The following is an 18,720-nucleotide window of genomic DNA, read 5'->3' as shown; positions in this document are numbered from 1 at the left end:
AAGGAAAGTGATATATGAATTATAGCTGGACTTCAGCATTATTAAAATGGGTGAGACATGGCTCTGTCCTTCCTCACAGCTCCAGCAAGTTCACCTGAGGCCATCAGATAGGGGTCCTGGGGCCACCAGACCCTGTACCCCAAGGGCTCAGATCATATTTTCAAGGCAGAAGAAAAATAATTACTTGTCACTCTGATACACAATTACTAGACTGACTAGAGTGGTGAAGGAGACCTTTTTTGGTCTCAGGGAAAGAAAATAAATGCAGTGTATTAGCAGGTCTGTCATGCCAAAGCATCAGCTGAAGGCGAGCAACTGGCTGCCAGGATCAGCACCCTTCCTTGGTGGGGACAGAAGGCCTTACACAATGTGGAATGAGGCAAATGAAGTTTTCAGTGCAGGAGCAGAATGGGAAACACTGCTGACAGCCAGCTCAACAGACTGATGAAACAGCAGCCCCAGGGAGACTGTTCAAAGGCTCTTTTGGTTATTTAATGAAGTGTGGTTGAGTTTTGACCCCTCAGATTCAGCGCCGGAGGTTTTCTGTGAGAGTTTGAGGTCTTGCTCCTATCCCTGGGCTCACTGGCTACTCAGAGAATTTTTTTAATCATATTCCCTGTAATGGTTTTCTTTCCTGCTGCGTGGAAGGCCACTCGACTGACAGAACAAATTCCTCATATGGTGAAGTGGAATGGGGACCAAGCCCAGGAGGCCATTGCAAGCTCAGGGAACAGGAGGGGATCTCAGCCAGCTTGGGCAAACCATATCTCCAGGCATGGCCTGGTGAACATACAGCATTTACCAGTTCCTATGGAACTTTTTACAACAGCAGATTAAAGAAATCAATTTTATTTAGAGAGAAAGGGCTTGTCTTGAAACTGTTGAGCAAGTTCTTTTAGACTACAGTGGATAACTGCAGTGGCAGGGGCTCCCATTACCCTCATTAGCAAAGTTTTAGCCTTTGCAAAATGCAGGCTTGCTCCCCTTTCTCCAGAGGCTACTGCCAGCAGGATGGCTTCTCCCTGCTCCCTCCCTCCCCAGCTGGGGACCTGCCCTCCGCACCCGACCCCAGCAGCAGCCCTGCTGCAAACACAGCCACGGTGTGGAAAAGCAACACCACAGAAACGCATTTTCAGCTCCACTTTGTAATTTAAACTCAGGAGAAGCACCCGGGCAGGAAGCCCCCAGCCGCTGCTCTGTGCATGGCTGCAGGTCCCTGGCTCAGGTCACCAGCAGTGGAATTGCTGCAGTCCTCCGTGCAGGCCTGGCACTGACATTTAATGGCACCGTGCCAGCCTGTGACATGGTAAAACTATCCTGAGGCCACAGTGAGTTTCTTTCAGTGGCCCAGCACCAGCAGTGCTTCGGCCTGTGCGTTAGAGCACGTAGAAGTCATTGTTGTTTGACAGGTCACTGTAATGGCAGAGGGCGAGAGCGGGGCCCTGTGCCGCCGGGGGCTCGGCTCGCGCCCTGCCCTGAAGGCCCTGTGCCGGGGGCCTGCCCGAGCCCGGGTTGCAGAGGTGACTGTCCCACCGGGGCTCAGCCACGGCCTGGTGCTTGTGTCTGCTGCTGCCATTGCAGTAGGTCCCACAACACCGGCATGTCAGGAAGCGCTTGGCTCGCTGTTTGGCCTTTGACTCGGAGGCCGAGGCCGTCCCTCCGTGAGGGAGAGTCACAGGAGTGGCACCCCGTGGGTCGGGCTGCCCTTTCAAGCGGCTCCTTCTCCTCTGGACGGGGTCCAGGCTGATGTCGGACTGGGAGGAGCAGCTCTCGTTCCAGCCGGCGCTGGCGCTCAGGCTGCGCAGCGGCAGGGCGAGCCGCAGCGCCTTCCAGAACTGGGAGCCAGAGCGCTTGGACTTCTCCCCCTTCCAGGTGACAAAGGAGACGGATTCCTTCAGCTGGAGGATGCTGGGGTGGGTGCACTGCAGCGGCCTGTACTCCACCACGATGAGCTTGGTGGCGATGGCGTTCTGGCACATGATGCCCAGCTTGAACTCCAGAAGGCTGATGCTCTTCTCTGTCAGGTAGTCAGGACTCAGGACCACGATCATCCTGCGGCTCCTCTGGATGAAGTCAAACACGGCTTCAGTGGTATCTAAGAGTACAAGGGTAGAGGAATTGGGGTGCACAAGGAGAAGGGAGTGGGGAGAGAAAAGCTAAGGAAGCTGTTTGGTGGCATACCTGCACAGATCCCTCTTCCCACAGAGGGAAACCTGGCACAAGCTCTGTGACTTTCCACTTGCCCACCCTCCTGCTGGCAGCATTTTTGCTGTGCAGTGGGTTTTTGAGAAGGCTGAGGCATAAATGAGAAGCCAGGATATGCCATGATTATACTCTGACTTCTGCACAGCATCAAGCATGCCCAGAGAAGTGCAGGCATTTGATAAAGGGTGGGTCTTGTTTGGGAACCACCTGCCCACAGCTTGAGCAATTCTTTGCATTAGGGGATCAAAGCAATCATGTCATCCTGCCCCAGCTCAAACTGCAGGGGCTGACCCACCTCCCCCCTGTCATGCTCTCTCATCTTTAAAAAGAAACCTCCAAATTTAGAAAGCAAAAAATGTCAGCCTTAAACCCCTCCACCAGTTCCCCTAGGCATCATGGGGGGTGGAAATACTGCCCTTCAAAGCATTTCTTGGAATTAATTGCAAGTTGTAAAGCTCAGGAAGAAGCTTAGCTGAAATGGTGCCAGGCAAGAGTAACATTTCTTTTATTACCAGTTTTCAAAAGTAGCAAACCTGAAGGATGTCCTTGGACTTCTACCTGTGGCTTGGGACACAGAAAGTATATTGAAGGTGTAGTAGCTGAAGGGTGAGCAGTGGAAAGGATGGGAACTATATGGCTGTGGCACTCAGCAATTCAACAAAAGCTGAGTAATAAAACTGTAAAAAAATTTAAAAACCCATACACTTACTAAGTGCTGGTGCCTGAGATGAGAGGGGATCCAAGGACAAATTGGTGTTCAAGACAAGGATCATTAGAGTAAGAGCTCTTGCACATTCAGAGAGAAAAATCTGCCTCTAGGAATGTCTTTCAAAGAGCTGTTCTGGGAAGAAGAGCTACCTCCTGCTTCCCTTCCATTTCACACTGCTAAAGCCTTCATTCCTCAGGCTGGAGACTCTCCTCTCTCCCTGACAGTGGAACACTGCTCTTTTATATGAATAAAAATACTGTTCCTTCCCTGCAATGGCAATGCCTCTTAATTCTCCCAGCGCTTGGCTGTCTCTTATCTCACAGCAGAAGGTGTACTGTGTTGCATCTGAATGCACCTTATTTTAATATGGTACAGAGCAGTACTTTTCAAAGAAGTATGACTAGCTGTAAAACTCATTGTCACTAGATTATGTGGAGACCAAGAAAGGAAAAATGATCATACAGTCAAATGCTAATGGAGAAAGTAGGGCACTGTTTGGTTAATAAAATACTGGAATTTAAATCAAATCATTTTGAGGGTGTTTTTTTCTTGCATGAAAAGTTTGGTGGGATTTTTACCCCCAGCACACACAGGAAAACACTGATTCATTGAAACCAAAAGTAGATGATAGTTCTGTCACTTACCACTAGGACACATTTTTACCACCCTGTTTCAAAGGCATAAAGAATTGGCAGCAATCTCCCACGTCCAGATCTCATCCAAACTTTTCTACAAGTGATTGAAATCTATTTTGAAAACAGCCAGGCTTCAACAGTTTGTGAAAGAAAGAGCTCTTTCGCTGTTTGAAAGGTCTTTCTTTTTGAAACTGGAATCACAGAACCACAGCAAAATGTAAGCAGGAGCAGCCCCTGGGAGGTCTACCTGCCTGCTCAAAAAGCCCAGCTTCAATTAACATGAATTACTCTGATGCTGCTGAAATGAAATGTTTTGCTTGAGGTGACAGTGCTGGTTTTCTTTTACCCATTTTGAATTTGCAACACTTTTTGAGACTTTTTATTTTGAGAGTCATGTTTTTTGACACTCTTTTTTTTTTAGACTTTTTTTTTTGCAAGAAGGGTGTTCAAATTTCCAAAGATATATTTCATTTTAAGAAAGGGATGCATTTAGAGTTGGCTGACCAGGGTACCTTGGGATGTTCAGTTTGCATTGTTTACCCAGCTCAGGAAAAATCCTGAGTAGACACTTCACAGTGCAAGTAAAATCTTCCCTCCCAGTTAAACAGCACTGGGTGGGACAGGCAACAATAACACTGCAGGGGCTTGGGGATTCAATACTCTTGGTTATCTTTTTACTAAAAAACCTTCCATCTTCACTAAATGTTTGCAAAAGACACTGCATATTTTTACTGGTTTACTTGTGTCTCCCCAATGCACTCCAAAGATGTAACAGATTATAAGGATTATGATCACAGGTCCCATACCCAGAGACCTCAAATCCATAGGTGGTCACAGGTACTCATTTTGCTAGCGGCCTGGAAGTGCTGGGCTGTCTGTCAACTTACCTGCAGGCAGGCAAACATGGGAAATGGGCAAGAAAGTGACTTGGATGAGAAAATATGAAGCTGACTGAACCTAGAAACTGATGGGCAAAGTAGCCTGAGAGTGAGTTTGATTTCTGTGGTTTTGGCAGATTTCTAAAATTCTGATTTGATATTTAAAGCAGAGATTATGTTGCCTTCCCATCTTTCTGTCTTGTGATTGCCAAGTGAACACTCTTTAGATCAAAGACTTTCTGTGTGTGCGTGTCCACTGCTGTGAGACATCTGAATGCTGTGTGTCGCTGTGTTTCTGCTTGGATGGTCCTGGGAGCCCAGGTGTCTCTGCAGGCACAGCATGAAACAGCCAGGAAAGTGTTCCATTCCAGGGAGGAGCCCCAAATGATCTTGATTCTTGGACTACACACACATCATCTTTCTTTAACAGCATTTTGCAGACGAAATGAGAAGATGGTACTTATGAGAAATGCACAAGGACTGAAATGCAAAAATGAAAATGTTTTATTGAAAAGCAAAATAAAATAATACTGACACTTCACAAACCAAATCACACAAAGGCAAAAACATACAGAAAAGGGAAAACTCTGGAACAGCTGTACAACATCAAACAACACGGGAAGGGAAGATATTTTTTCCAATTTGTGCCATGCTGTTTCCCAATGAAAAAACAATTAGGAACTTTGCATGAGCTGCATATTGATAAATGTTAGGTTAGAGCACAGAAACTCAAATGAATCAACTGATTCAGACGGATGCTGTGATAGAATCCCACAATGGAAACCACACGTGGCACAGAATGACATGACAGGCGTATCTGAGGCACTCGCAGATCTACTTTACAGTTGGGACTGGGCTTTACCCTTGGCCTGAAATACCCCAGCAAAGCCAGTGGTAAAGCTCCTGGGTGAGTGGAACCTGCTTCTGGACTGTTCCTTCCACACTGCTCCCTCTGACCTCTCAGGTCCCTTCCAAACCTTCACCTTGTGGCTGCTCTGCTGATGTCCCTCAGTAACCCTGTTCTGGGGGTGCAATCACAGAATCACAGAATTTCTAGGTTGGAAGAGACCTTTAAGATCATCGAGTCCAACCCATGTTCTAACACCTCAACTAGTCAATGACACCAAAGGCCACTGCAGTGTATGCCTGAGAAAGTCCAGGCCTATTCATTATCTGGAAAACTCTTCTAATAAAATCAGCAAAATACATGAGATGGATTTAAATTCCTAAAATAATCAGACTTACTAAAACATCAGCATAAAATCTCTTGTTAACTCAGGCAATAGTGAGATGTGATGTAGTGAGGTCTGAGATTCAATTTATGAGCATGTGGGAGTCAATCTTTTAAAAATCATACGAGAACCTAACAGAGCTCTGCTTTGGCTTCAGGGCCTTCCCTCTGCCTGCAGATCTGGCAGCTGATCACAGAGATGCTTAAAACACAAACAAAAAGGTGAAGCTGGGCACAATGACAGGGTTGCAATGGGTTCACAAAGCCAAGCATGGGTTTGGATGCTATCTCTTATAAATGAAGTTTTCTGGAGTGTGGGAAGCAGCTCTGTCCCTCCACAGACAACCACAGCAGAAAAGCTCATAACAAAACTTTTAAGCACCTCTGAGCAGATGAGGAGCTCCACTGCCTCCAGTGAAGCTGACTGCAATTTTACCTGCTTAAATCAAAGCTTACTTGGGGTGGGAAAGATGAAAAGGACAGTAAGAAAGAAGCTTTATTTGTTACACATCTGTACAGTGTCCTGGTTCCGGCCAGGACAGGGTTAGTTTCTGCAGTAGTCAGGAGGGGGCATGTCCAGGACACTGAAGTTATTCTATACCACCTTGCATTTGCAAGGAGTGGAGGGAAGGGGATCTCTTTTGGGAGAAAGGGTCCCAGCACAGCGCAGCTGGGCCAGTGCAGGGCAGCAGAAGGAATGGTTGGATATGGTCAATTGTCAGGGGGTTTTTCCATGGGAATGATTAATTTCTTGTACCCTCTATCACCAGTATTGTTGTAGTTAATGTTCATTTTCTTATCTCATTGCTGTTTCCAGTAAATTTTTCTTATCTCAAAGCAGGATCTTTACCTTTTGTGCCTTCAATTCTCCTCTCCTCCCTCTGCAGAAGGAGGGAGAAGGGGAAAATGAGGGGCACATCAGTTTCCCTGAATTGTGGAGTACCTTTCCTAAACACGACACACAGTACCTGACTAAGGGCATGGGGCTTAGTAGCTCCCTGCAGCCCTGGAATAACATTATTAATCATAAATTGCTAAGGGCAAAAGGTTTTCCTGATACCAGTCCCACACCTTTAAGGCTGGGCTTTTTACTGGGATGCCCTCAAAGCTCCCAGCTCAGCTGGGTAAATAGTGCATAGACTCCTAATTGTAGTGCTTTTATAATGCCATAGTGAATGCTTATGCCCCACCCATTGGACACCAACAGAACAAATGCATGAGTCAAAGGTGACTCAGGAACAACCATCACCAATAAAAATAAGCATGCACTTGGTGTGTGTAATACTGAACTCCACAATTAAGTGGGCAGGTCCTTGCACTAAGGGCTGCAGGAGTATGGAGACACCCCCCAGAACCTGAAGTTTTATTTGAAAACATTGTGAACCATAGCACCAGTCTATGCCAGGGCCCTACTGTGCTTTAGTTTGTCCTACAAGAGAGATTAAACTCCCCTCCTCAGCATGAGCTGTGTGATGGGGGTTTACTCACCATGCCCTCTCCTGCTGAAGCAAGGGCACCTACACAGTGGGTTTTTGTACTTCTGTTTTGTGCAAATGTTGCAGAAGCTGAGATACACTCTCTGTTCTGCAGCTTTAGGCTGGAATCAAGATGGGGAGAGACTTTGTAAAGCCAAAGCTGGTTTAAACCTAAACCTTGAATTAGAAATGGCAAAACCAGGCATTGAAGAGAGAGTCTTTATAAAACCATAGAATAATTTGGGTTGGGAAGAACCTTCAAAGACCACCCTCCCTGCAATAAGCAGGGACATATTCAACTGGATCAGACTGCTCACAACTTTGTCCAACCTGGCCTTGAATGGTTCCAGGGATGGGGTATCCACCTCCCTTGGCAACTTGTGCCAGTGTTCTACCCCCCCTCATTGTAAAAGATGTCCTCCTTAAATGTAGTCTGAATCTACTCTCTTTTAGTTTAAAACCATTACCCCTTGTCCATAAAGGGGTAATTGCAAAAGGCCCTACTAAAAAGTCTATCCCCACTTTTCTTATAAGCTCCCTTTAAGCACTGAAAGGCCACGAAAAGGTCTCCCAGGAGCCTTCTCCAGGGAGAACATCCCCAGCTTTCTCAGCCTGTCCTCACAGTTTTACCTACATGGACAGAACTAGTAGTTTTAGGAAGTTCAAGTAAGTTTCTGGGGTGTCCTTCTGAGTTGGACTTATATCCATGTCATTCCAAAGAACTTGGAAGCACCTTGCACGATGCTTTCCCCCAGCCAGTGGCAGAGAGGGTAGGCAGGTTCAGTAGTACATTGGGGCTCCTTGTAGTGCTTGTGAAGTCCCTGAGTTTACTCTACACATAAACATCTCTCACACGCTCCACAGCCTGTACTCATGAGAGATTTCCCTGGATTACAAGCAGCTCTGAAGGACCTGGGGCACTTTTGAGACTACAGAGTCCCAGAGACTGACTACTTGTTACTAGATGTGCTACAATACAAATAGCACCCAGTAGAGTTGTGGGGTTTTTTTAATGCTACTGTAACATCTATTTCCCACTGGAAACTACCTGGGTGCATCTACTTCAAAGGAAATTTGGGGAATGAAGATGAGGGGCTTCAAAAGTCCACACCCCCACAGTGCAGTAGGAGTCTGTGATCCCACAAGTGATGGGGACTACAGACCTGGGACATGCAGGAAAGGCTCTACACTGGAGCCACCTTGCAAATTGTTCCTCAGCCTCTGCAACAGGGACTGAGGACCAGAAAGGAGTGAAGTTACTTAGGACTGGAAGGAAGCTCTGTCCTGGATGCTAATGAAGGTCCCATAGGAACAGGATCTAGGAGTACTGGCCATGCTATCACAAGGTGCTGGATGCATCCCTCCTAGATAGCAAATTTAGACCTTAAGCCCAGGGCTTTTGTGGTTGATAGCAAGGACATACATTGGCAGAAAGCAGGTGTTTGCATCTTCGGTCTCTCTAATGACAGAGCAATATCAAAGCTGCAGGGAAAACACAACTATCCTCTGAAATGCTCGGGACGTGGTCCTTCATGGGAAAAAACCTGAGTTCCTCCCCACTCCCTGGCCTAACTTGTGGATTTTTGAGGTGTGTTTTGATTTGTTTTCTGATTGCGTCAAACATTTTTCAGGGATATGCATCAATCCATCAAGGCTTAAACTCCTGCTAATTTTTTTCACTGGCATCTCCACCTGCAGCTGCTTCCAGAACCTGCCCTTTGGGAACTTGGATTTCTCGCCTTTCCATTTAATGACATTCAAGGCTGCTTTGGCCTGCTTCAGCTCCTTCACTTTGCTCTTCTTGATGGCTTTGTACTGCACTAGAATGACCTTGATGTTGCCCTTGGAGGCCATATTCTCTAGGCCAGCCTTGAGCTCCAGCAGGGCCTGTGTCCCCTGCAAGACGTAGTTGGGGCTCAGGACAACAAGCAGACGTCGACTTTTCTGGATGAAGCTCAGGGTTTCGTCTGTGACAACTGGGAGAAAGAAACATTGAGGTGGTTAGTGATGCCCAAGAATGTGCTGCTGAGCTGCTGCTGTGACACCAGGTGACTCTTGAAAGGGACAGTAAATCCTTTGGAGGCCCTATCTAGATTACACTGGTGCTTCCCAACCCTGTAAGTGACTCCAGGTGGAACTTCCTACACCAGGGCTGGTTCCCACTACCCCGTACAGTGGCATATTCTCCATCACTCCAGACTACCTATAGATGCCTTTCCTTCTACCCATGCTACACACAGATAACCAAGAGAGCTACACCTCAAAGACACTGATGTGTCACTACACATCAGTGACACCACCCAGTGCAGTGAGGATGCCTCGTGGCCAAGAGAGCTGCTGATCTCAGGCTGAGATTTAGCTTCCTTCTAATGAGAGGGGGAAAAGAGGCTCTCTGGAGCAAAGTAGGGAAACTGCCAGCTGCATAACACATGAACTCAAGGGAAAGACTCACCCTGAAGAAGCTTCAAGAAGCCTGACTGTCTGTGCTTACATACTCATCTGGCAGATGTCCAGACTCTGGATACTCCCTTCACTCTTCCTGCCTCAGTTTCCCCACACAAAGTAAGTATTCACACCGTCCCCAAGAGTTCTCATGGGATAATTTGCTTTGGTAATGCCACCATCCTAACTCCTGTTACTCATCCATCTGTTCCTGCTGCCGTCATCTATGAAAGCAGATTAGAGCATTTTTAGAACTGACTCTGAGGACTTCTAGTGAAGTGCCCCAAAAATGACATCCTTTGAGCTAGAGAAATGTCATGGTAACTGTGGATCCTCTTTAATTTTCCTACATCTGCAGGTACACTGTCCCTGGCCACCGTCTGTAATTAATGTGAAAATCCCTTGTAAGTGCGAATCCGGGTGCTTGTACTCTCTGTTGCAAAATCTCCCACACTTCCTTGATAAGGAAACACTCTTGACTGGTCAGAAATTACAATGGAGAGTAAAATAATGCTGACAGACAACTTCATTTAGCTGTCAAGCACGTTTGATTAGTTCCTGTCAGCTAACTCACAGGATAATCCATCTCCCACTGTTTCTTCATCAAGGACAACATAACTCCCTACCCATGACACAGATGCACACTCTGGAGGCATGATGCCAGCTGCCAAAAGCTATTTCCTGGCCCCCATGCTTTCCTGAGAAGGAGATTAGTCAAATCCAGGCTAAGAAGCTCCGGGGAAGCCCCAGCAGCATCAGGGATGGCAGTGTGGTGACAAACCACTCCGGCAGCACCCCGCAGGGCTGGCACTGGCTTGAGGCTGGCAGGGACTGAGGGGGGCAGATGGAAACATTTGGGGGTAAGGTGAAGCACAGAGAGCCCAGGAGAGCAGTGCTGGGAGAGAAATTACACCCTCTAAAGCGAACAGGGCAAGAAGAAGCAGAGGGAACAGGAGGGAGATGGACATCTGGTGACAATGGCTCAGAGCAAACCTGTTCTGAGCCTGACACTGGCATCAAGCAAATCGAGCCTGGAGGGTGCCCTGCCACATCATTCAAGCTCTCTTCAAGGAGGAACAGCACCAGGATTGCAGCTGTCTCACTGACACACACATATTTATTTACCCTCAAACTTTAAGGTGCTCCTACATCCTGGCAACAATCTAGGAGGGAAAGATAACAGAACCCAGACTGATTCTGCTCCCTTTGTCACATAGGTGGGCAGAGAATCCAGCAGTCCCCCCATTCCTACTCAAAAGGGACACCCCAATGGACTTTCAAAGCAGGGCAGTCTGCACTGGCAGAAATTCAGACTTTGAACTTTTAATAGGCATCAAGATCATACAACCAACTCAGTCTCCAAAAAGTAAAAATCAAGAGTGTTGTCTAGATTTGTGCCCTTGCTGGGGAACTTGTATTAAAGTATGTGTATCTGGATAACTTCACAAACTTCTATTCTTGGTGATTCCCCATCTCCCTGAAGCAGAAATAATGTCCAGAACCTCATATGATTTATCTCAAAACAGTAAAAAAGGACTACATCTTACTGAAGAGATGAGTCTCACTACCTGCAACAATGTCCTTTTAATAATAGCAGCTAAATTGTATGCCATATGAGACACAAACTCCCTAATTAACAAGGACGAATGGGACGCACATTATCCTCTCACTGATTTTGACACCTTCCACTCCTTCCTGAAGTGGACGCTCCTGGTTTTTACAAGAATTCTCCATTACCCTCTGTGAGCTGATCCAGTATAACACTCTCCCTGCCTCTTCTAGCCTTGACTCTATCTCATTTTTAAGGGAGCTCAGAGGGTTTGCATGAAGGTCAGTTTTCCAGTGTCCCATTCTGACATTCCTGCACAACACTCCTGGAAAGAGCAACTGAAACAACCAACCACCACCCCCACAGCAGCCATTTTGGTGGCCAGGTGCATCTGCAACACTGTCGTGAAGCAAAAACATTAGAAGACACTAAAAACAGCTCATTAACAGTGATAGGGAAAAAAACCAAAACATAATCTGGATAGGCTTGTCGCAATCAACGATCAATACCTCAAAGACCAATAAAGGGGATGTGCACGGAGCACAGGACCGTGTGAGATACTCACTTCCCCCAGGGAGGCTGTCTCTGTCGAAGATACACAGCTTGTACCCGAACTCATTCTCCAGGACTCCCCGCAGCGTCAGCAGCACAAACTCCTCCTCCTCCGCGTTGCGCGCGTAGGACACGTACACATCGTACTCCTTCCCGTCTGGGCAGGGGGCACAGGGGACACAAAGGGCACAAGGGACACCTGTGATACTGCCCATGCTGGGCCTTTGACTTGCAAGAGAGGCAGGTAGGAAGGCTCACTTGGTAAGCACTATTGCAGGTTAAGGCACGTAGATTTCCACAGACCAAGCCGTTCTGTCCAGGCTTCTTTTGCCTTTTGCCACCTTTGACTCTGCTCTCTCTTGCTGCTGTCTATGCACCCAAGCAGTCCCACCAGACAGAGACTTGCACCCTGCCTACACCCTCCGAGAGCTGCCGCACCCCCCTGGCAGGTTCACACCACAAGCTGCAAGGGCTCAAACACCCTCCTCCTCCTCCAGAGGAGGGAATCTCACCTCAGAGTCCCTAGCAATGAACTCCCAGTAACACAGGGAAGAACTGAGGACAGAACGGTGATTTCCACATCCATCCTTTTGGATGCCTTCCCACATTTTAAAGCAGATCACTTTGGATCAGATCATGAATCCTTTACATAGAGTCACCAGGGAAACAAGGGACTTACTGGAACCTGATGACACATCTTGACAATCTAGATTGGGTGATACAGCTAGATCAGCAGGGCAGGGCCCTGGGGAGCTGGGCATATCCATGCTCCACCTCTGCAGAGAATACAGAGGACTTCTTTCTTCTTTTCCCTGAGCTAAAAGCCTTACTCCTCTAGCTTTAATCAGCAATGACCCACACAACTGCATGTAGATAGAGAAATGGAAGGTCAAAATGTCATTATGCTTGAAGAGGCTTAAAAATAGCTTATAGGAAAACTCCTATATGAAAATAAAGGGTCTGCAGCAGGATAAATAAAAGAAAGCATTTTAACTCCTTACCTAGAATGGTTTCATCTGTTCCAAAATGAGCCCGATAGAAGAGGACCATTTCAAGCCAATACACATGATAGATGACTATGAGCACCACAACGAGAAGGATGGTGGCCCCCAGGCCACAGGCCAGCTCCACAGTGTACTTGGGTGCTACAACTGAGTACAAAAATAGACAGGGAGTCAGGGTTAAAGAACAGGTTGGACCTTCAGCTGGGCAGGAACAAGCTTGTGTCATGTGCTGCTAAACACCAGAGGAGCAGCCAGGAGCCAAGCTGACCCTTCAGAGTAAGGTGGCCAAACCAAGGCTTTTCTCATAGGGCACGTGATGGCTGGCCACCCTGGAACAACATTCTGGGTTATTGGGTCTGGTCATGCTGGCAGAGCAAGTCCATGGCACAGGCTGGACTTGTGTCTCTGAGCGAGGCCTTGGGAGCAGACAGGTGATAGAATGACCTGCTGGTGGAAGAAACCTGCACAGTCCAAAGCCAGAACATGAACATGACCTTCTCAGCAGTATCAGCAAACTCTTGGGGGAACACAACTGCTCTGACTTCTAAGAGATCCAGATAAAGCACCTGCAGCAAAATAAAGGCAATGCTTGCCATTCTCCCTCCCTATCAAACAGACACAGGTCTTATGGCTTGTCCCAGACTGACACCATAAGTAGCCATGGCCTGACTCTTTTCTACCATGACAGAAAAATCAGAGTTCCTTACAGAAAAGCTGAAATGCTTGCAAATAAACAGGGCCACCTGCAGGCATCACAGGCCCCCTCCAGCTCATGAACTGTCTGTCACACCACTGCTGCTTCTTTGTACTAAGGACAGAAAATTTCTAACTGTATCCCTGGGCAACTCTGTTGGTGGCAGTTGATGTGCAAATTGGCAAACTGCACAATAACAGAACAACGGGGAGTGGAAACATCACCAAATTCCAATATTTAATAAGTTGCTAATAAATCTGAATTACAAAATCAAAAATGGAAGGAATTTATCAATGTTCATTAGGTGATGAGCAGCAGAAGTCCATAAGAAGGAGAGGGAAATCATCCAGAAAAAGCAAGAAATGTATATGACCTAATGTAATGGAAGAGTTGGAGCCAACACACAGAGCCACTTGCTAAAAGCCAGGTGCTGAGGGGATAGGTTCTGGCATGCCTGATGCTCCTATGGGATGTGCAGAGGGATGGGCTGCACTGAGCTTAGCATAAGGCTGCTCTGCCAGCAGCAGCTAGGGATGGCTCTTGGACTGTGCTGTGGAATAGAGCAGGAAGAAGGAGCGGGTAGAGGGTAACAATGTCTGCCCAGAGCAAACCCAGTCAACTAACCAAGAACATGGGGAGGAAAAGGGAGGATAGTACAGATCAGTCCACTAGAAAACAGTATTTAGGCACTGATATTTAGGGAAAGAATCTGAGTATTTCGGATTCACTTTGCTACATGTACAAATATTATCACACCAGAACTCACTGACAATGGTTTCAGCCTGTCCCAGTTATGTGTGTGGTCTATTGTTCCTCCCTAACAATCCAGAAAGGTTTGTCTCAATTGAATGAGACTAAAATAGAAGGAGGACAAGTATCAAGAAGAAAAAGATCTTCCAGTAAAGACCTCCAAGAGCTTTCCTATGCTTATAATGCAGAGTAGAAGGAAGAAGGTGTCTGGTGTGAGCTACACAAGCCATGGCAGCATTCCCTGTGGGACGGGGAGGTCTGGCTTACAGTAGAAGCAGGTGTTGAAGTTCTAGATGAGGCTAATAAGGAGGCAGAAAAACCCACCTTAATAAGGAAGCCTCACATAGCTTTTATAACTGAGAGGTGGGTCTGGGAAACAAGAACCAAATCTCTGATGAAAAAACGATGTTGGAAAACCCCACACAGAGCAGAGCTGAATCAGTCTATGCTATCCATGCTGAGGTGGCTGTATCTAGACTGCAGCATCATGACAGCAAGGAGTAAGAGCAGAGAGTGCTGTGGTGTGACTGTCTCACTCCCTGAGCAATGCCAGCGAGCACAGACTGTCTTCTGGAGGATGCCAGCTGCTAGCTGTTGTGTCATGCAAAACCCTCACACAACCAAATAACCTGAAATCATTTCAAGCAGCCTGTGCCCTCAGCTCTGCTTCAGCTGTGCTACAGGGATGGGATGAAGACAACAGATCTGTCCTTTCTCTACCCACGAACTTGCCCACGGGCAGGGCTCTTTGTTCCCTTTGCCTCCGAGAAGTGGTGCAGTACGACAGCAGTTCCTACAGAACAGACTGGCAGAAAGGCCTGATGGAACTCTTTGCCCCCTTCCTGTTTTGCAGGGCAAGGCTGAAGGCAGCAGCAGGAGCCCCCAGCCCACCCTGCCCCGCAGGCACCGCACCTTTCACGCGCACCACGGCCTGGCTGTGCTCCTCGCCTTTGGCGTTCCTGGCGTGGCACGTGTAATTCCGCCTCAGCTCCTCCGCCGTGGCCTTTGCAACTGTCAGAGTCCTTACCAGAGTTTTGTCTTCAAAATCTCTGGTAATTTCACTGTAAGAGAAAAACAGATGTGAAAGTGCAGCAAGTTTTCAGTGACAGATATTCCTTTCCCTGATATAACCTCTTCCTTTAAAAAGGCCAAAACACATAATTTGATATTTATAAATCAATATACACTTCAGATTGTAATACAGCTGCAGCTATTCCTTTATCTGATTTTCCTTAATATTTATTTTACTGCTCATAATTTTCTCATTGCAGCTGTGCCACATTGCCTTTTAGAGGAAATGGAAGTTCTTGCCTATAAACAAGAAGATCTCATGAACTCAAGATTCACAGCTCACGTCACACTCCCTATGCAGTCCTGGATGAGTCACTTTGTCTCTCTCTGCCTAAATTGACCGTCTGCAAAATGAGGATACTGTATTTTCTTTTGCCTTTCCTTTTTCTACATTGGTTTGCAAATCAGCTGGGGCAGTGACTGTCTTCCACTTGTAACTCAGCATCCAGCAAATGGGACTTCGATCCTCATTTGGGTTCTTCACGTGATTGAATCTCTATTCTTCCTAATCAACACTATGTATAATATTACATTTTTGTTTTCAGCCTCTGTTTTTCTGAAACACTTTTATACCCTATGCTATTTGGGAACACTCCTCTAAATAGAATTGTTAGCCCCTGTTTTGTAAGTCCCAGAACAACAGCAGCTGTTGGCATCACCACCAGGACCCGAACAAATGATGATGTGAACTGGTTAACAAAGCTCCCTCAAATCCATCTGTAAGATATGACACTGTCCAGGTCTGGAGGCCTCCTCCTTGGAGGTCCTGCTGCTCATCACAGCATGGTGCAGACAGAGGGGCTTCTGAATAACAGGGAGACTGCCCACTCCATTAGAACTGTCCCATGCCCATACCACACACCCCCAGGGGATTAGAAATGAAGGTTGACATTAGATGTTACCTTTGTGTGACTTTTATCTTGGGATCTGTGATGTCATCTGTGTTTCTCCCATCTATGGTCCACCACACCTCAGTCCGGGAGTCCTTCAGGAATGTGAAGAAAACCTCACAGGGCAGGACAAGGTCATCACCTGCAAAGAAAGGACCATCATCTCCTAGGAGAAAAGGTATTGCAGTGCAGGAACAGCACCCCCCTCACTTCAGTGCTTTCCAAAATCCTATCAGCCTCAGCTCTGCCTTCCTTCAGGAAAGAATGAGGCCAACATCCACTTTCTGACATAAACTGTAATAACAGCTTAACATCCCTGGACATGAAGATTTGTGACAGACATAAATAGAAAAAGATGTCCTGCCTTCTCAAATGTGTTACAAATTCCTTGACTGCACAAAGCGACCCACCCAAAGAGACATGCTCCATGCCAGCCACTTCCTTGGAAACCCAGGCAGTGCTGATCAATCCCACAGCACAGATGCCACAAAGTGAAGGATCAAGCTCCACAAAAACATTTTGGTTTGGAAATACTTCTTCAGGAATTTGACTTCTGCTCAAGATCAGACTTAGGAGCGTGAATATCTTGGCGATCAGTATGTGACTTTATGTTACAAAGGACTATGGATGAAATCTGACCTTCTGAGCCAAAGGAACTGTTCTTTAAAGTCAAGACTCTGGTGCTAATCATCATCATTGCCACCACATTTATTACAGCACTGTAATGGGACACAATCCATTTGATAGAGGGAATTGCTCCAAAAAGCTATTAGGCAAAACTGACGGTGTGGGGGAAGGGCTGAGGGAAAGGGTGTGGTACCCCATTACCCAGTGCTGCGAGGTCAGCAGAAGGAGAGCTGTCACTAATTAGGAAGTCATCAGCCAATAAAAGGGGAGATGAGCAAGAATTGGCTAAAAGACTAAAGCCACTCTAGGGGTGAATGAAGGAGGGAGGAAGGGAGCAAACCACAGCCAGGACCACGGCTGAAACAAGGTCCTACAGGAATTCTCCTAAGCAGCTGAGTGTCCCCGTTTCATCTGCTTCTGCAGCTGCAGTTTTGTATCATCACACCTGAATATCTTGCAAAAAATCAGCTTTTAAAGCTGTGCTCTCCATCAAAAATTAGCATCCCACACTGTCCCCCAGGCAACCCGTGGCAGCTCGAGTGCTCTGAGAGGGAAAGCAGCAGGGACACAGTGGGAGAGCTTTGTGCCTGGCTGGGTCTCCCTGTCCCACTGGCACGCTCTGAGTGTTGGACTTACCTGCTTCCAGCTCGTACACAACTTTCTCATTTGGAGAGGTGAACTGTGGTGGCAAGGCCTTGTTTGGAGATCCTGCAGGAGACAACAGAGAGCCCCCATGGGGCCCCAGACTCGTGAAAACTTGGAATTCTTGCAGCCTCACTCCCAATGCCCTCGCACTGCACTGCACGTTCTCCAGTCTAACTCATGGTGCATTCCTGCTGTGGAGTTCTGTGCACACACAAATCTAATCCTAGTCCCCAAACTCAGGGCCAAGTCCTGATTTTAAGGCTCCCCCAAAGTTTAGGTAAGCTAGTTTGGGCCTCTCACATGAGAAGAGCTCCATAGCCTTCTCATCTCCCACAAGGCATAGCCTGCACCAGTTTGTTTTTACTGCTGCTCTAAAAAACAAAATACAAACCTCATTTTGTGTCACAAATATCTATTTCAACCCTTAAAACAGCTGTTTCTGAGGAACTCAGAATGTATCCTACAGCTCACTAGGTTTTTAAACTCTGCAATTCCCTGGCAGGTAGGCTGAGCCTCTGTGCCTGGAACAGATGTGTCCAAGCAGTGAGTACCTGGAGTTCTGCCTAGCGGATCAGCAGTCTCAACCCCAGCACAAATGGCTTTGAGACTCCAAGAAGACCAAGACCAGTTGGCTATGAAGTGAGAATCCCACAAATAGTGATGAGCAAAGGGCACAGGAGACCACGAGCAGGAGTGCCAAGGTTATGCATTCACATGCCAGCAGAGGGTACCCCTGGCCATCTCATGGGCTGAATTTCACCACCCTGAGGCTGGCCACTCTGTGTTTGGGGCATTTGACAAGGTGGCAGGAGGGACATCTACTGCAGTATGTTCTGGACAGTCACACAGGTCTGACCCCAGCAAGAAAAAAACCATCACGTCAATTGGGTAACGCAGATGGACTACAACCACAAATGGATCCTGCAACAAACTCTTCCAGCTTTTTTTACCACTTCTGCAGACACCCACATGCATTTTACACATTTTAAAGTCATTCTTACCCACCACCTTCATCTTTATGGTTCTGGTGAGATTATAGGTTCTTCCGTGGTCCTTGAATGTCACAATGCAAGTGTAATTCCCTTTATAGGCACTGCGGACAATGCCAATGACAAGCCTGGGCCCCTGGGGGTATCGCTCATAGAAGCCATCCACCGAGTTGCAGTTCTGGAGTCAGGCAGAAAAATACTTGAGTTTGGGACTCAAAAGTACAGATATTGGTTTAAATGCTTCTACAAAGATCTCATTTAAACTATTAATATGACACTTGGGATCATGATGTAGGTCAGACCTAAATACCACGAACTTTGAGCATGTTGGAATATAGACTGCTATGTTCACCTTGAAAATGAAGTGATGAAGC

At 46.9% G+C, this 18,720-nt stretch overlaps 1 protein-coding gene across 8 annotated transcripts in view; it reads right to left on the bottom strand.

Moving 5' to 3' along the window:
• Window positions 1-505: 505 nt before the first annotated feature.
• The window catches only part of IL1RAP (interleukin 1 receptor accessory protein), a 49,559-nt gene continuing 31,344 nt past the window's right edge, over window positions 506-18,720 (bottom strand). For 7 of the 8 annotated variants that reach the window (XM_064385656.1, XM_064385651.1, XM_064385652.1 and 4 more), the window contains 7 exons: window positions 18,359-18,524; window positions 17,349-17,420; window positions 16,098-16,227; window positions 15,037-15,185; window positions 12,678-12,827; window positions 11,690-11,833; window positions 506-2,095 (listed from right to left, as the gene is read on the bottom strand). In XM_064385656.1, coding sequence (XP_064241726.1) covers window positions 1,377-2,095; window positions 11,690-11,833; window positions 12,678-12,827; window positions 15,037-15,185; window positions 16,098-16,227; window positions 17,349-17,420; window positions 18,359-18,524 — 1,530 coding nt within the window. In that variant the 3' untranslated portion in view covers window positions 506-1,376. Of the gene's footprint in view, window positions 2,096-2,152; window positions 9,110-11,689; window positions 11,834-12,677; window positions 12,828-15,036; window positions 15,186-16,097; window positions 16,228-17,348; window positions 17,421-18,358; window positions 18,525-18,720 lie in introns of those variants that run through there. The other variant, XM_064385658.1, reaches the window with a different exon arrangement.

The sequence above is a fragment of the Passer domesticus genome, chromosome 11 (genome assembly GCF_036417665.1).
Source record: "Passer domesticus isolate bPasDom1 chromosome 11, bPasDom1.hap1, whole genome shotgun sequence".
NCBI classification, from domain to species: domain Eukaryota; kingdom Metazoa; phylum Chordata; class Aves; order Passeriformes; family Passeridae; genus Passer; species Passer domesticus.
This window is presented reverse-complemented; position numbering and strand designations above follow the sequence as displayed.